The sequence below is a fragment of the Kluyveromyces lactis genome (genome assembly GCF_000002515.2).
Source record: "Kluyveromyces lactis strain NRRL Y-1140 chromosome C complete sequence".
NCBI lineage: Eukaryota > Fungi > Ascomycota > Saccharomycetes > Saccharomycetales > Saccharomycetaceae > Kluyveromyces > Kluyveromyces lactis.
This window is the reverse complement of record NC_006039.1, coordinates 1,090,617-1,108,760: the sequence shown is the minus strand read 5'-3', so window position 1 is coordinate 1,108,760 and position 18,144 is coordinate 1,090,617. Positions and strand designations below refer to the sequence as shown.

General features: G+C 38.3%; 8 protein-coding genes across 8 annotated transcripts; 4 read left to right on the top strand and 4 right to left on the bottom strand.

Annotated features, from left to right (window-relative positions):
* Window positions 1-753: 753 nt before the first annotated feature.
* On the top strand, window positions 754-2,322 carry KLLA0_C13035g (uncharacterized protein; the record flags this gene model as incomplete). The annotated part of the gene is made up of 1 exon (XM_452781.1): window positions 754-2,322. One exon carries the CDS (start codon window positions 754-756, stop codon window positions 2,320-2,322), a length of 1,569 nt encoding a protein of 522 aa, XP_452781.1.
* A 1,123-nt stretch (window positions 2,323-3,445) lies between these two features.
* Window positions 3,446-4,831, top strand: GDS1 (Gds1p; the record flags this gene model as incomplete). The annotated part of the gene is made up of 1 exon (XM_452780.1): window positions 3,446-4,831. One exon carries the CDS (start codon window positions 3,446-3,448, stop codon window positions 4,829-4,831), a length of 1,386 nt encoding a protein of 461 aa, XP_452780.1.
* An 815-nt stretch (window positions 4,832-5,646) lies between these two features.
* On the top strand, window positions 5,647-7,632 carry CIR2 (electron-transferring-flavoprotein dehydrogenase; the record flags this gene model as incomplete). Its single annotated transcript, XM_452779.1, has 1 exon — window positions 5,647-7,632. The coding sequence occupies one exon, from the start codon at window positions 5,647-5,649 to the stop codon at window positions 7,630-7,632; it is 1,986 nt and encodes a 661-aa protein (XP_452779.1).
* Window positions 7,633-7,856: 224 nt separating this feature from the next.
* Window positions 7,857-10,130, bottom strand: CDC24 (Rho family guanine nucleotide exchange factor CDC24; the record flags this gene model as incomplete). The annotated part of the gene is made up of 1 exon (XM_452778.1): window positions 7,857-10,130. The coding sequence occupies one exon, from the start codon at window positions 10,128-10,130 to the stop codon at window positions 7,857-7,859; it is 2,274 nt and encodes a 757-aa protein (XP_452778.1).
* A 491-nt stretch (window positions 10,131-10,621) lies between these two features.
* Window positions 10,622-11,839, bottom strand: ERV46 (retrograde cargo receptor ERV46; the record flags this gene model as incomplete). The annotated part of the gene is made up of 1 exon (XM_452777.1): window positions 10,622-11,839. One exon carries the CDS (start codon window positions 11,837-11,839, stop codon window positions 10,622-10,624), a length of 1,218 nt encoding a protein of 405 aa, XP_452777.1.
* Window positions 11,840-12,474: 635 nt separating this feature from the next.
* HRP1 (Hrp1p) lies at window positions 12,475-14,187 on the bottom strand (the record flags this gene model as incomplete). Its single annotated transcript, XM_452776.1, has 1 exon — window positions 12,475-14,187. One exon carries the CDS (start codon window positions 14,185-14,187, stop codon window positions 12,475-12,477), a length of 1,713 nt encoding a protein of 570 aa, XP_452776.1.
* A 1,009-nt stretch (window positions 14,188-15,196) lies between these two features.
* On the top strand, window positions 15,197-16,510 carry TRM11 (tRNA (guanine-N2-)-methyltransferase; the record flags this gene model as incomplete). The annotated part of the gene is made up of 1 exon (XM_452775.1): window positions 15,197-16,510. One exon carries the CDS (start codon window positions 15,197-15,199, stop codon window positions 16,508-16,510), a length of 1,314 nt encoding a protein of 437 aa, XP_452775.1.
* A 234-nt stretch (window positions 16,511-16,744) lies between these two features.
* YPT11 (Rab family GTPase YPT11) lies at window positions 16,745-17,866 on the bottom strand (the record flags this gene model as incomplete). The annotated part of the gene is made up of 1 exon (XM_452774.1): window positions 16,745-17,866. One exon carries the CDS (start codon window positions 17,864-17,866, stop codon window positions 16,745-16,747), a length of 1,122 nt encoding a protein of 373 aa, XP_452774.1.
* Window positions 17,867-18,144: the final 278 nt, after the last annotated feature.

The window sequence follows — 18,144 nt, the reverse complement described above, 5'->3', positions numbered from 1 at the left end:
TTTACCCCTCCGCTTTGTCTCAAGTCCTAATATCAGGTGTGCAGTTTAAATGAAATCCAGTGGTATTTCCCGATATGGTTTTTGCCAAAAAGGGTATTCACTTACTGTAGTAATCCCAAAAGAATCTCCAATCTAGAAATTTTTTTTCGTGCGAACCCAAAGGGACATCCGCTCATGCATATTTCCGGAATAATATTTCTGTCCGGAAACCTTATTTTTTTTTGGCTTCGAAAGAAAAGATTGTACGTCATATCCACGTGCCATGTACACAGATGGATGTTTATGTTCTCCGAGCTATTTAAAGCACAATGTTTTCGTATAAAAGTAGAGTTTCCTACAATACGAAAAAATATACAGTTATTCCAGATAGCTGGCAATGAAGGGTCACCGTGCAAAGGGTGGCTTATTCCCCTGTCTCGATTGTTTAGAAACACTATCTTTAATATTCTACTCGTACGTTCTTCTGTTTAACCGTGCATTGTATTGCTTGAATCTCAAGTAGGCTGACCTGACTTCTTGTAATCTTCAAGGTAATGTCAATATCTGGTCCCAGTTGTAATAATTCAAATTTTCTTTTTTGTTTTTCACGCTCTGCGATAAGCTGATTATTCTTTGATAATAATGGCTTGAAATTTCGTACTAAGGTCAAGAGATGCTCCATGATATGAATAATGAGATAAGGTAAAAAGGAATTTATCTAACTGGATGCACGGATAAGCAGAAGGGTTTATCTCCAAAGTTTAAGGTTCAGAAATGTCTAAACGGTCAGGCACGGAAATTGTTGATTCCGGATTGAAAAAACCGAAAGATGCATCCGTATCGATTGAATCGGGTTATCATGGGTATAAGATACTTGAAGACGGAATTAGATTAGATTCAATCCCCATTCCGACAACAAATGAAGGAATTGAAGACTTTTTTGAGAATTATGTGAAGAAGAGGAAGCCGTGTAAATTTAATCAGGCATCTAAAGATTTCAATTGGAATCTTTTGAAACCGGAAAATATCAAAGAAACGTTAGATAATGAAGTGTTGCAAATAGAGCAGAAATCAAACGGTGGATTCGGATCTGGCAGCAAAAGAGTGTTCATGAAGTTTCATGATTTTATAGACAAATTACAAAATGGTAATCACGATTTATATTTGACAACCCAATATGCTGAGCACGAAATAGAGGGAGAAGGTTCACAAGATGAGGAAGAGACGCCGTTAGATGACGACGAAGAATCGGAGGAGGAAGACTCCGCTGAATGTGGGAGAAATATGTTTCCAGATGACGTTTCGGAAGTGGGCTCTGTGGATTCAATAAATTTCAATGACCTTCGCGATGATTTTGAGGAAATGCAAGAAAATGATGACAGTGATGATGGAAATGAAGAGGGAAGTGCCGACGATTTAGCTGCTGTAAGGGAACTATATCAACCTCCGCTTGATAAGTTAGTAAACGAAATTCCAGAGCAATTACACTTCTTGAAGTTAGTGCCCCAACAAATAAACATATGGGTCGGATCTGCCAGTGAAAAGGATAGTGATCAAAGTTTTCTTGGCAATTTCGACCCGAACGATGAAAAATTAGGTCTTGGACGAAATATTCCAGGAGGTGGATCATCATCTGGACTTCATCATGATCATGCCGATAACATATATATTCCTGTAAGTGGCCGTAAAAGGTTTACCTTGTTTGCTCCGTCAGATGTCACTAAGATGTACACCGTTGGAGACGTAGCCAACTTATATGATACTGGGATCATTAATTACAAACGTAACGAAAATGCACCTACATGGGATAAGCTACGAGCCGACGGTGCTATTGAAACACAATATGCGCAGTATAAGCTTGATGATCCAAACATCCCAGAACCAGATAGAAAAGAGTACAATATGATACTAACTAATGAATCGGAAAATGACATCAAGAAGCCGACCGATAATCAATCGACATTAGACCCGCCTTCCTTTTCTACGATTCCACCAACCGTGGTTCATTTAGACAAGATAGAAGATCAAGAATTAAGAAACAATATTGAAGAACTTGCTAGGAAAAAATGGCCCAAATTTTTCACAGCTCATCGGACGACAATAGACTTGAAGCCTGGTGAAATGCTATTCCTTCCTACCGGATGGTTTCATGAAGTCACTTCTTTTGGGTCAACAGACGGTAATAAAGACAGCCATGATATTCATGTAGCTGTAAATTACTGGCTTATGCCACCAACTGGAAATTCCATTAACAACATGTATAAGGATGGCTACTGGAACAGTTACATGGACAGCATCTCGAATGCCTTGCAACGCGTAAGACAAAAATCGGACAGACTTTAAACAAGGCACGAAGCGGCACCCTCTTGTGACTGTTTTCCAGATAAGGAAATTTGTTCTTTTTGTTATCGAAATTCCTGCGAAAATCCCCAACTAAGATGACTCCATCGCATGTGATGTATGGGTGTTAACTTAAATCCTTCCTTGACTTGTTTCTATGAATAGTTAATATGCACGCATATGATGAATATCTAAGCAAACTTTAAGTAAGTACTGGTAAATTAAGATATCATGCACTCACTCAAGATAAATTGCTGCTGAATAGAAGGTCTTGTTTCCATATTATTTTCTGATCGGAACCCACGCAGAATCTCCTTTTTTTTTTTTTTTGACAATCTGAAAATCTAATCGTTCTCTGCGTAATTCGTCACTTATCCGATTTAAGTCATATTCAACTTGAGTGGAACTTCTTGCAATTCCACTCTTGCTAACTGATTATTGAAAACCCAAAGTGACAGTTATACAAACTAGTGAAAAAGCCGATCTTGTTGGAACGCATAGCTGCTAGCATCCTTCATAGTTCTGCCTTTTTTTTATCTCTATCTGTTTGAATCAGAAGTCCGTTAAGTTTTGAAAAAAAACCAAACCTTAACTTGACGGCCGTGGTGTCTTTTTGTTTCTGGATTATCTAGGAAATAACACTGGAGTCAGGATCATTTGACGGTTCCGTAAACCCATTTGTGTTTGATTTTAGCAATTCTTTTTTCTTACCAACTGTTCCTGTGTTGTGTCAGCGTCGTTTTTCCCCTCTGAAACGACATATTTTTATTGAGAAAATATATCTATTGATACAGGCTCAAGAAGTAGGTTGGAATAGCTGCCAATACATTTATCATACTGGTAAGTGCAGTTTATACAAGAATTCCTTCATAATTTCCCTGTTTTGGTGTCTAAGAGATTTTAATTAATTATTCTGGGCCCTTTTATCTTTTTTTTTATCGAAACATCACCAAGGTACTGATTCACAACAGCAATATTTTATTTCATTTTTTTCTCAGACCTTACATTGTTAAGTTGAAGTGTTCTTTTCTTTGAAAGTTCTTTAACAATATCTATATTTTTTCCAACCGTCAATATTTTTAACTCAGTTGCAAAAAATATCCTTCATTAATTTATCTTTTTCAAGATGGCCTTGGCAAATTCCAGACCATTGGATATTCCTACACTGGACGATGAACTTATTGCAAATTCAAAGTCGCCATTGTTTGATGCAAGCACTTTAGCTAACAGTGCCAAAGCTTTTCCAGAGTCTGAGTCTGACAAAACCAAGCCTAGTGGGAAGCATGATTCGAAAGCGAAAAAGAACTCTAATGGATCACTTGCTTCTTCTCAGTTAACCGATGTCGTCTCCATTTCGAAAACGATTCCAGTGACAGGAGAAAGACCGAAACCAGAAAACAATGGCCCCACCTTAAATGAAGATGATGTGTTGTACGCAATTTTTGTCATTTTATGGGAAAGCGATCCAGGCCAACAAGGTATGACTGTCAAACAGTTATGTGATTTATTATTGGAAAAGCACCCTGAAATGAACAATTTGTCAACAAAACTCTCTAACTTGATATCTGCAAAACTGAATGCGTATGTCAAAAAAGTTGAGAAGGGTGAAAAGGGCCTTTCTTATGCTCTTTCTCGTGAATGGTCTGATGCATCTCCCAGAAGAATGGTGTACATCTATCGCGGTATTCTCGCACCTGACTATCAAAAACACGCTCAAGCTGCAGCTGCAGCTTTAGCTGCAGCTTCAACTCAGTTATCTGATAATGGTTCAAACCCAATGGGAAAGAACAAGACAAAATCTAAGAAGCAATTGGCTAAGAGCACCTCAGACTTAGGAATGGAAATTGACGGATCACAGAGTACAGATTACAAGGATGGGGCAATCCCTAGAAGTTCAAGTGCTATGAGTGGTCTCAAATCATCTACTTTCTCTGCGGGCAATTTTGTTAATGATTTCAACATCCCTTATATGTCCTCACCAGTATCAGTTAGCTTAACACCAAAATTGGAAGAGCTGTCTTTGTCTCATGTGTCTAATGATCTCGACATAGATTCTCATATCACCCTGACAGGTAAGAGATTGTCTATGGGCCAAGATCGTCCTGGCAAAAAGATGAAAATGGAGCAAGTTTCAAACTCTCTAGAGTTACAAGCGGGTCAAGTTCAACAACAACAACCTGTATACATAACAATTGCTAGTTCTACTCCAAGACTTTCAAGGAATTCATCTAAACACCACGATTCAAACAATACTGCGACAAGTTCCGAGACTGCGCAGACCGTTGCAGAAATTCTCAAAACTGTAGTAACGCAGAATCCTATTGTTATAACTCCAAGGTCTTCGAAGGCTTCGTCACCACTTGCTTCCGCGGCAAGCAGCCAAGACTATACGAAACATACAAAGGAAAAAAGCTGCCAATGGTTACGCTCTTTGAGAGATGGCTTTTTGCTGGAGGAAATTCCAACCCCAGAATCTCTCTCTCCTGATGAGCTTGATGAATTTTTCACATAACGTATTATCTGTTCATTTTCCCCCTTTTTTATGTTAGAGAGGCTATATTATAATGTCAACTTCTATCCCGGTGAACCTGACTCTCTTACCAGCTTCGAATCGGATTCATCGGTCTTTCAGGTCCAATCTGATTCGTATATCCTGTATTATTATCAAACTTCTTTTTTGCAACTATTCTTTGCTATACTGTGAACGTAGAAATTCATCTACCGCTGCCAGTATTTTGCATCTTATTAGTCACCATCTATTTCCCACATTCATGTCATGTTACGTTATTCTCTAGGTCATACGTTGCTTTATTTGTAGTTAAGTATGACTATAGATTGGTATTTTTATTATTTTCATACATATGTATGTATTAAAGCAATCCGGTTTTATCATTATCTTTGCTTTCACAACTGTTGTTAGCCGCAAAGTTTACATATCCCTTAAAAATCATACATTGGGAAGGATGCCAAGTGTTACAACAACCTCAGTGCAGCTTCTCCACAGGTACTTCATAGCATGATTAACCTGTATTCCGTTACTGATGTAGCAAAAATTACGACATCTTTATTAGAAATACTTGAAAAAATATCAAAAAATTAAATATTTCAGTTTTCATATTAGAAAATCAGAGTCATTGAAAAATTTGGCGATATGATTATATATTCTGATATCGTATTTAACAGAAGAGCTCATCGTCATATGATGGTTTTTGAAAGGTAAGAAGCGACCCAAAAATTAATTGAAGAAGGACTTAAAAAAAAACAGGGTACGACCATCGACGGATTTACGGAAACATTCAAGTGTTCTGTAGTCTTTCATCAGTTATAATGTTATACAGACAGGTTTTGAAAAGGCCGGCCACGGTGCAAAAGTACGTCAGTCCAGTCGTCTCTAATGGACTTGTCAGATACTTTGCATCTACTCCCCAGAAGCTACAATTGCACTTGCAATATTTCGGTAACAGTGCGAAGCGGTTGCATGTTATAACTCGATCATTTTCAACTACTTCTCGTAAATGGCAGTCTGTAGAGATACCATTTCAGAAAATGACAGAGGACCAGCAAGAGGCTTTGACAACTGAAAGACCAGTAGATAAGGTAGATTTATGCATTGTAGGTGGTGGGCCGGCAGGGTTAGCTGCTGCCATTAAGTTCAAACAACTAGACAATGAACATGGTAACGGAGAATTGCGTGTTGTCGTCTTAGAGAAGGCTCCGGATATGGGCTCACACATTGTTTCCGGTGTTATCTTAGAACCAAGGGCATTAAGGGAGTTGTTTCCTGAAAGCGAATATTACGACGAGGATGGTAATGGGATTCCTCTTCCTCCAGAGCTAGTTACCAAGGTAGAACAGGAGGAGCTGAAATATTTGGTCGGGAATATCGCGTTACCGGTCCCAGAGCCTCCACAGATGATGAACATAAACAAGAACTACATAGCATCTTTATCACAAGTGGTTAGGTACTTGGCAGAACAAGCCGAAGAGTTAGGAGTTGAAGTATTTCCTGGTATCTCTGTCTCCGAGGTGATTTATGGTGACGATGGTGAATCCGTTATCGGTGTTGCAACTAAAGATATGGGTATATCGAAGACCGGTGAACCCAAGGAAACATTCGAAAGAGGAATGGAATTCCATGCTAGACAAACGATGTTTGCCGAAGGTTGCCACGGTTCCTTGTCAAAAGAACTAATAAAGAAGTTCAAGTTAAGACATGAAAGAGACAATCAAACATACGGTTTAGGAATCAAAGAAGTGTGGGAAGTAAAACCTGAAAACTTCAATAAGGGCTTTGTTGCACATACTATGGGATATCCTTTAACTAATGACGTGTATGGAGGTGGCTTTCTGTACCACTTTGGTGAGGGTTTAGTAACAGTAGGTTTAGTCGTGGGTTTAGATTACAAGAATCCATACGTGTCACCATACCAGGAATTCCAAAAAATGAAACTGCATCCTTATTACAAAAAAATCCTTTCTGGAGGTACCTGCATAGGTTATGCAGCTAGAGCTCTAAATGAAGGTGGTCTCCAATCAGTTCCTAAATTGAACTTCCCTGGTGGATGTTTGATCGGTGCTTCAGCAGGTTTCATGAACGTTCCTAAAATCAAAGGTACACATACTGCAATGAAGAGTGGTATGCTAGCAGCAGAAAAGTCCTTCGAAGAGATCATAAAGTTGCCAACCTTGGAAGAATTAGAAGCGAGTGAAACTGAAAAACTTGTCGCACATCCAATTAACCTAGAGTCTTACGAGACCGCATTCAAAGAGTCATGGATATATGAAGAGCTTTATGAAGTGCGTAATATTAGGCCTTCATTCGGAGCAACACCACTAGGGGGTTTCGGTGGTATGGCATACTCAGGTGTTGATTCTTACATACTCAAAGGCAGAGTTCCATGGACGTTCCATCACCATGCATCAGATGCTGCTATAACAGCATCTGCAGATAAATACAAACCCATAGATTATCCAAAACCCGATGGAAAGATTACCTTTGATATCTTAACATCAGTATCAAGAACTGGAACGTATCACGATGATGACGAAAAATGCCATTTAAGAGTCCCTGAGCAAGATATGGAAAAACATACTAGTATTGCGTATCCAAAATGGAAGGGAATCGAATCAAGATTTTGTCCAGCTGGTGTTTATGAGTATGTTGAAGACGAAACCTCCCCATTGGGTGTGAAATTCCAGATTAACTCACAAAATTGTATTCATTGTAAAACCTGTGACATCAAGGTTCCAACTCAGGACATTAATTGGGAAGTTCCTGAGGGAGGTGATGGTCCAAAGTACACACTTACCTGAGTTTGTTAAATTAGTCAGAGTAAAATTTGGCCTGAAATATTTATTTATCTAATATAATTTATTTATTCATATCTGTAAAATATGATTTTCATTAATAACTGAACTTATATTAAATCAACCAAGTGAACCTGTCAAACTGGAATTGTCTTCATTTACCTTTGAAAAACGCCAAAAAGTGAAATCTATGTATAATACAATCAAAGGTAAAATATTATTAATATGTCTCAGTTTGTATAAGCCCAAACGTTCAATAGTCTTTCATTACTCTCTTTCAGCATATCTTTTACAACATACCAATCATCATCACTTTCCAACATCACAAAATCACCATCTTCATCCTGGTATTTTACCTTCGTGATTACTCCTAAATGTGCCAATTTCCTTTTAATCGCAAGCAACAGATCTTCCGCAGAACAGTCTAAGGATACTAAGACTGTGTAAAAATCGTTGTTGAATGAGACCCTCAGTAGAAGCATAGTGTCAGGGATTGAATTTTTGTAACTTTCGGATATAGATCTGTATTCGCTTGCAAATGACTGACGGGCATTGGACATATGGCTTTTGGGAAGGACTTCTGAGATTTGTCTGGTCAGAGTGCTACCAATGGAGGCAACACTGTTGTGAGAATATTGGACTGGTGAGGAGAATGACGACATATCGCTATTCGTATTGACACTTTTATAGGACTCGCTGCGAATTTGACGAAGAAGCTGATGAAGGCAGCTTTCCCAGTTGTTGCGGGTTTCTTCATTTTTGAATTTTAGTATGAAGTTCCCCTTTTCCTTGGCTGATTCCCAAATAATGTTCAGGGAATAGTTATCAATCGGAGCGACTTGAGTCAGGTTAACTATCATAATTCGACCTCTTAAATCCAGTTTCCCAGTGTTCTTCGTGAAATCATTCATGTTAGTGTTCGAAGAGTTTGAAAGATGAAGAACAGATGATGAATTCGATTTCTTTTTTAAACTTATTGAGCTTCCTTTCTTCTGGCTTACCTCACTGAATAATAGTATGATTTTTTCGAATAGATACACTTCAAAATCTTTTTCTGGCTCATTGGAATTGCTCGTTGATATTGATATTCTATCAAAGTACAATAACTCACCAAACTTAGCGATGCGGTAACCCTTCCAATTTACCACACGACCATAGAGACGTTTGACAACCTCGTAATTTTCTGTTCTCCTTTGATTTTCGTTAATATTCCTTGCAATGGATTTGGCAATACCCAAGGCAATCTCCAATTCTTTAGAATCACTTTCTGCGTGTTGTAAAAGATCTTTGAGAAGTAATGGGTATCTACACAATCTTTGGACTGGTTTGAGAAGGAATGATTGCAGTTCCATTTTATTACCGATGACAAAATTAGTGCTATTTGGGTTCATTTTGTTGAAACTAGACGAAATGAAATCAATCGCTGCATTTTGACCTATGGACCAAGGTTCATATAGCTTGAAGAAATATTTGGAATGCATGAATAAGGCCCCGATTCTTTGTTTTTGAGATGGAACTTGACCGTTGACTTCTAATGACACTAAAAACCGTCTTTGGAAATCGATTATGTCATTCAAATTGGGGAACAGCATGTACAGTTCTTCCGAGTTGATAATTTGGTTGTCTAAAAGTTGCTTCCTATACTTATTCAGAACTTCTAGATCATGCACGTACTTTCTCTCAGTCTCGATGAATTCTTTGACAATTTTATCATATTCTGTCTGTGGTTTCGCAAGACGTTGAGATTCCAACTGTGTGCTCATATCAATTTGTGGGAATACTTCAGGTGCAGCATTCAGCAACGTATTCACAACGTCCAAAACTTTCAAGAAATGATCTGTCGAATTTGAAAAAACGTCAGAAATGGTGAACAGTTCTTCGTCATTAAATGCAAAATGTTGTTTCAGACCAAGAATGAAGTCGTAGATAGATTTTTTACAAATCTTAATATCATCTGACGAGACCACCGTTAGCTTAGATTGAGGTCTTACGGCATTGAATATAATACAAAGTGGCGAACCCTGTTGAAATAGTTTAGAAAGTTGCGTTACAGGGTCACAATCGACAGATATAGGCGTAATACCAACAGAAAAAGTCAGTAAAGTGTCCTCCATATTAAAGGACTGAGAATGCTCAGAGTCCTCTCCAAAACTCGTAGCCGAGAAACTAGAGTCCCTATGAAGAGTACTTGAGGAGGAAAGTCTACCATTTGTACTTTGTGCACTACTACCTTCGTAATGCGAACCTCGCTGCCGATGTTGCTGCTGTGACTGCTGTTTCTGCGATAAAAGCAGGGCTTGGTGTTCTGCTAGAATCTCTGAACTCGAATGCGCTAAATTCAAATATGGTTGGAGCTGTGGCAGAAACTCTAATCTCTTCTTGATCATTAAACACATATGATATAATGACTCCTGTGCTGTCACCTTTTTGTTCATTAATAAATGTGTGCTATTTGAACGCACACTCGTCAGCGAAACATTGGATACTGATGGATTTACCGCCATTATGGCAGGCTGCAACTAAAACAGAATTATTCTCTGACACTCCTAGATAGTAAAAACCTTGTTTGTACAGCTCTGGAAGACTTACAACGATAAGAATTATTTTAACTTCACTTCGAAGACACTGGCTGTTTCGTTAATTTCAGTATTGTTTTATTCTATTCTTTTTTTTTTTTTCTTTCAAGAGTAATGTCAATACTGAGATCTCTGGGTCAAAACCTTTGGGGCCCGAAAACATTGTTGTGGATCAAATTCTGGAGGTTCTTTTTATATAGGAGATACTTCTCAGTGGTATTTAAGAGTATAACACCAATTAGCGGCACTTGCCAGGTGTCGTGTAATAATCCTACATATCTGGCATTGAATATTGATATACGCTAGAGTTTCGTTCTATAACTGGAAAATAAGAATTACAAGTGTCAAACTCACACATAACTTCTATATATGTACTTTTATAGAACAGTAGTACAATTTCTCTTTCTATCTATCTTTGCTTAAGAGCTCTTCTTACCCCAAATAGATTTTTGTGCTCTGTATGTGATTTTGTCAATGACAGTACCAACTGCCAAGACACCACCAATACTTGTGATACAATTCAAAAGGAAACCAGACCATGATGTTGCATGCTGTTCTTTATTTATGACTTTTAAAGGCGACATCTCAAAATTGAAGAAAACACCTGGGACACCTCCTTTAGAATGAACAGTGTTTGGATGGTCTTCGTCCCTGCCCCCTCTTAGAGGCCTATCGTGGTACGTGGCGCTGAATTGAGTAGTTTCAACTTTTTTACCATCTAAGAATTCGAATCTGGTAGGAATGATCTTGCAGAAGTATGAGAACTCATGGAAGTGTGTGTCGCGGTCTGGGAACACTTGGCGGCTGTCTAATGGTGAAATTGAAGCAGAACCGATCAATTCGCTGTCTCCATCCTTGGGTTTCTCTCCAAACGTCAAGGTGTTGATTATATGGTTGAAGTTCAAATGTGGGTATGCATCGTATAGCGAAGTGTCGTGGAAATGGCCACGGATATTACGCATTGAACTACCTGGACCGAAGTGGATGGTACCTTGTATTCTGTTTAATTGAGCACGTCCTTGAACACGACAACCTTCATGTATTCTGGCATTGATGCTCTCAACATATCCTTCACGTTCACATTGTTCCACACCTTTACCATCCTTGAATGCCCATCCTTTTTGTCCGTAGGCTGCACGCACATCGTCACAAGTTTGACAGCATACTTTTTGATCTTGTGGTAGCTCGTCATTCTTTGATTGGTCTAATGCACCATAACATGGTCCACAGTATCCTTCTTCGTTGAAGCTTTGCTTTGATGATTTGTCACCAACTTGGAACTTCTCCTTAGAGAGTTCCTTCCCTTCTGGGCTAATTCTGATCTTCGTGAATCCCGAATCTAATAGGTTAATCTGAAATTCCCCAGAATCGTCTAATATATCTAGATTTAATACGTTACATGGCATCGAAGGAAATGTCACATCCAAGTTGAGATCCAACTTCAAATGACGGTCTCTATCAACCACGAGATCAGGTCTAGTGACAATAGTGCTGAATTGCTTCCATTCGCTCACCAATAACAACATCGTTATAATGATACATGACACCGTGATTAATCCACCTGTTCGTGTACGGACACGGACATCCTCCTCTGTTTTACCAAAAGCATCGATGGAAAGTAACGGCGATTTCTTCATCTTGACAAATTTGTGTAGACAGATACTTGCGTTAGCGAATTCTCCGTGAGTAGTGTAGTATTTCCGTATCCTAAACCTATTCTATTCCTATGAGCATGTGTAATTGTGAATGCTAGTATATGTCAAATTGGAATTGATTTTGATATTTTTTCACTTTTGCCTATATTCAAAATCAGATTGAGAAGCAACCTAACCTGTACCAAATATACATGAATACTGACAACTGTATATACACACACTGACCATTCGGTGTGAGGTCCAATGTCAGGTTGAATAGTAGTTGATAAACTGTAAGTTTGATTGATATATACTGATTTACATGTTATTATATAAAATTAAGCTTTGATTAGCAATAAAAGTTGAATAAAATTGCGTTGATGCTTCGTGTTAACGTTCATGAATCAGGTAAACAGAGTATGGTAAAATATTGTGTGACATTTGCAGCAAGGAATGTGATTTGATCCGATGCTTAGGAATCATTGCTTTCATTATATTTCTATTATTACATGGTTATGAGAGGCTCAGTTAAAGAAATGGATGGATCGCAAATATAACAAGTAACACAAAGTATCCTCTTGCTCGCGGCTACATACGCAGATTTCTTTACCTTATAATAAATCTAACATACAAGCAGATTACCTGGCGTATGGGTGGTATCCACGTCTATCTCTGCTTCCACCGCCATACCCATTACCACCACGGCGGGAATCACGATCACGGCCACCACCTCCGCGATAGTTTGAAGATGGGCCACGACAGCTGTCACGGTCGCGGTTAGACGAGCCATAACTGCTACGATCAGAGTTGCGATCGTATGCTCTGTGTCCTGAACGACGAGAATCATCACGGCTTGATGAATTATCGTATCTTGAGTCATCTCCAGATTCTACTCCACTGTTACTACGGTTGCCATTATTTGAGCTCCCAATAGTAGTGACACCATTACTGTCGTCGTTGTGTTGAGGGGTGGATGAATGGCTTGGTGGAGATCCTGCACCACTTTGAGAAGGTTGTTGGCCTGCAGGAAGACCGCCCATCATACCCATCATCTGTTGCATTTGTTGCATTTGCTGTTGGAACATTTGAGTATAATCGATACCAGTTTGTTGTTGCATTTGTTGATAATACTCTTGCATCTTAGTGTAGTATTCGTTCATCGATTGAGGGTTGAAACCAGTGGCCATCATAGGATTGAAACCGCCTGCCATCATTGGATTTTGGAACATCTGATACTGTTGCATTGGGTTGCTCATATTTTGTCCCATTGGTTGAGTCATTTGAGGTTGTTTTTGCTTTTGTAATTGTCTAGGTTCAGCTCTCTTGATTTCTATTTGTTTACCCTTGAACTCAATAAATTTGTTTTGACAAACTCTGTCAACTGCATCTGGTGTATCATAAGTAATGAAACCAAAGCCTCTAGATCTACCAGTATCTTTGTCTAACATTAGTTGGGCATCAATGATGGATCCCCATTGAGAGAAAAATTCTTCAAATTCTTTTGGTCTGACGTCTGGACCAATACCACCAACGAAAATTTTACCAGTCTTATCTTGTTCTTCCCTTGGAATGGCTCTCTTTGGATCGATAACCTTACCGTCTAAGATATGTTGTGTTTTAACGACTTCATCGACACTAGAAGCGTTTTCAAATGTCAAGAACCCAAAACCTCTGGACCTACCGGTAGCAGTGTCCTTCATAATCTTAACTTCAGCGACTGCACCGTATTTGCTGAAGTAATCACGTAAACCCTCTTCGGTGGTTTCCCAATTTAGACCACCAATGAACATCTTGTTAATGTCACGAGACAAATCAGCTTTGATAGCCTTTGGTTCATGCTGAGATGCAGTTTGTTGCAATTGAGACATAGTCTGTTGCAATTGTTGCAACTGTGACATATCTGGCATACCTGGCATCTGTGGCATTTGAGGCATCTGCAGCATTTCAGGAACGGAAGCACTGTAGTTTTCCTTGTTATTGTTTTCAGCCTTGTCATTATTGGATGCAAGATTAGAATCTGGTTGATTATTTGAAGAGGCAACCTGCTGTTGCAGTTGTGACAGGTTAGATGACAAAGCCTGTAAAGCTGCTAGTTGATCTAATTGAGATGTTGCCGCGGTGGTGTTTGTGCTACTACTATTAGCCTCTTTATTGGTAGTTGAAGCTTGATCTTTGTGATCATCTGTCGAGCTATTACTAACGTTATTTTGATTATTATTACTTTGAGTATTATTTTGATTATCTGTAGATGTTGCAGTTGATGAAGTCGACTCGTTATTGTTCACCGTGGTTTGAGCGGTATTTTCATCACCGTAGATGTCGTTAAAATCTTCATCGTCTGATAAACTCATCTTGAATGCAATATTTCAATTTCTTCTTATTCGTCTACTTGTTGCACCGTTCACTTTACCACTTGGATTTTCTTAGTTCTGTACACTAAATATGATAAATCTGCAGTAAACGTTTGTAAATATAAGTACGATAACGCTGTGTAAGTTTCCTGCGCCGTTCCTCTTCCGCTCTACTTAAATGATCCTTGTTCTTTTTGTCTGTATGGGGATTTTATAGCTTAAACACAGCAACACACAGCAAAGTTTAATGTTATACGTTAAAAGTAGTAGTAGACGATAATAAAGTAATAACTGAGATCTAATACAGTACGAAAATAAAACAAATATGAGCTATTTCCGGTAACAATGGTTCCTCTCTCCTAGTTTGCAATTTCTAAAACTCTATTGAAAACAATCGGTATCTTATAAATGAAAAGAAAAAGAAAAAATACAGTGTAAATATTCTTTGTTCCGTTGATTATTTCGATTCGCTAATGATATACGGGTACTTCTATACTTTTGAATCCTATATCCTTCCCTAACTCGTTTTAGTGACTTGATTATCTCTTTAGACTGTCTAATCACCTGGAAAGTGGTAAACAAACAGGAAGAAACATTCTGCCCCTTCAATTTTTCTCCTGTACTGCTTTTATATTCAAATTAATTTTTTTTTTTTTCCAATGGCAACAACTTGGCCCCAAAAATTATTCGCTGTTCTTAGTGAAAAATTCATGCTTTAGGGCCTTTTTGGTTGTCATTTTGTCGATTTCGCCTTGCAAAAAAAGAAACTTTTTGACAACTCGTCCCAAAACTGCGCCCAAACAATCAGAAACACCGGGTAATGAAATCCTATATACCTTTCTTTACTCATTCAACGCCGACTTCAGCTAAACATGCAGAGAAAGCGAAATATCGAGATGAGCTGCGATGAGATGAGATCCTCTTTAATCGAAAGTGCGACTTCTCAGTTAATCACTTTTCGTACTTCCGGATTTAGAATTAATACAAACGCCAGTTATAACCATCATCTATGGCTAGGAAGCGGTATCTTTTGTTTATGGTGCAGGTGCACTTAAATTTCCGTCTAGCAGAATTGGAATCACTAGCGGATCTGCATGGAGTTGATGTCGACTTTTCGAGTTATTCTGTCGATTCACCATTCATGATAGTTACCTTGGAAAATGATAAGCAAGCCAGTGATTGGATTAGGAGATCGGTGCTTACAAGAGCCATTTATGAGTACTGGGGTGAAGGTAATACTTATGAGTCGTTGCACAAGAGTGTCCAAGCTCATCCCGAGTTTGAACAGTATAAGAGCGCAAATGAAAGAAAGAGTTTCAAGTTTGAATTTGAAAAGTTTGGTGGTAACGCGAAACAGGATATTTCTACGAGAGTGACAACCATTGAATCTTTCCAGTACCTTGAGTTGAAGGGACCCATCAAAATGAAAAATCCGGATGAAGTTTTTACGGTTATTGAAGAATACAAAGCTATCAGCGAAAATATCGGGGGTGAGGTTCCAGAAAAGATCTATTTCGGAAGGTTAATTCAACTAAGCGATCGTGCACGGGGTGCACTAGAGAAGTATGACTTGAAAAAGAGACCTTACAAAGGAACCACATCATTTGAAGCTGAATTATCACTGGTAAGTGCAAATATTGCACAGGTAAAACCAGCACATATAATGTATGATCCATTCGTTGGTACTGGTTCATTCCTGGTGGCTGGTGGCCATTATGGTGCTCTTGTCTTAGGGTCTGATATTGATGGTAGGATGATCAGAGGGAAGGGACAACAAACTATCAAGGCAAATTTCAAGTATTATAAAGAGTCTATCCAATTCCTGGACGTCATGACAATGGATTTTACGCATAATGCATTGAGAAAGGACTTTGTCATTGATACGATCCTTTGTGATCCTCCATACGGTATTAGAGAATCGATTAAAGTTCTTGGAGCAAAGGATCCGGAGAGATTTGCTGGGAAAGAGGATGTGGAAATTAACGGTCAAAAAGCTTATCTACTTAGAGACTATATTCCAACTAAAAAACCGTACTCTTTAGATTCCCTATTAGACGATTTGTTGGATTACGCAAGTCAAAGACTCCCCATTAATGGTAGATTGGCTTTCTGGATGCCCACTGCCAATGACGAGAATGTTGCAACTATAATTCCTCTTCATTCGAATTTGGAACTGAAGTATAACTGTGTTCAAGATTTCAATAAATGGTCTAGAAGATTATTGGTGTATATCAATAGAGGACACGAATTTAATGGACCCAACAATTCTGGTTTGAGTAGAACTGGTAATTTCAGAGATAGATACTTCAGCGGGTTCAATTGATATTATTGGACCTGATATAAGGCTAATAATAGACATCTGCTCACTCTAGCATTACACTATAATATGTATCATTAGTTAAAATACAAATTAATATTTATAAAATCGATATTATTACATTTATTATACACAAAGTTACAATGACTGACAATATTATACAATATTATACATATTCCTTGCATATCATCTTCCACTGCCAATACTTGGTATCATGACGCTATAACTTGAAATTCATTACTAAGTGCAGCAGGAACTCGTGGAGCCTGGGTTTGAACCATCGTCGTTTTGGTTATTCAATGGTTTATTCAAATCCACAGTTTTGGATTTATTCTTCATTAATCTCTGTCGCACGCCACGGGGAGTGCCTGGAATATCCTCCAAACTACTTTCACTATCTTCTGATTGGTCTGATGAAATTACTCTAAGCTCTCTGTCATCCTCATAACACCCGCTTTCTACCAAATCTTTAATAATAATATTGAATGTCCTTTCTACCACATTCTCCCATTTACAACTAACTTCAAAGTTACCTGATATTTTTATATTATAATCTTTCTCAATCCTGGAAATGAACTGAAGTACGTCTTCATGCGTAACTTTCCTTTCCTTATATAAATCGAGTTTGTTCCCCACTAGATAAAACCGTGTCATGCTCAAATTAGGAATATTCTCAATGGATTCAACCAACCAGAAGTTCAAGCAATTCAGGAAACTATTGAAGTCACATATATCATAACTTAAAATCACTCCATTAGATCCTTTATATAATGAAGAAATCATAGCATTCCTATATCTCTCTTGTCCAGCAGTGTCCCACATAATAACTCTGAAAAATCTATTGTCTATATTCACCAAATTTGTCTTTATATCTATCCCAATGGTCGAAGTAGTATTAATCTCAAAATCAGAATCATCAGCCATCGGGGAATTTTCGAAATCATTCAAAGAGTACCTCTTCCGTTTGGCAATACTCTTAACCCTATTTAGTTCAGATTTCGAGAAGCCATTACTTCCTGCAGGAGAGTTGTCGATATTTTTTTTGAAAGCTTTTGTACTTATCCTAGGTAGTTCATTGCAATATGATAATATCATTGCCGTTTTTCCCACTCCGGCGTCACCTATAAGTAATAGCTTGATATTAGATGAATCTGTCAAAGAATCGAAGGAAATATTTCTAGCATCATTGGGATTGATCCTTAGAAAGGAATGTCTAGATTGCTGTCCGGTAGGATTTCCATTGCTCAACCCCAGTCCCACAGAAGCCGTTGGTGGTGCTGAAGAGAAAAACCTTGGTTCTTCGGGAATTGTCGGTGATGAAGGCGCACTGATTATTAGAGAGCGACGTTTACGAGAAGTCATTACTTATACACTCATAAATGCAAAAAAAAAAAACACAAAACACAAACACACGCCAACTTCTACTGAGTGAATATTAGACTCTTCTTATGCAACGTATTCCTGGTAACTAACTCCAGGTGTCGTAATTTACTTCGAATTTGAAACACACAGGACCCTAAACACCAACACTATTAATCAAATAAGATAGGAAGAGAGGATTGGATGGACAATCGATATAAGCCTTCGTTCAATTATTAACTCAGTTCCATACACCAACGAACAATACCCTTCAAACCCTT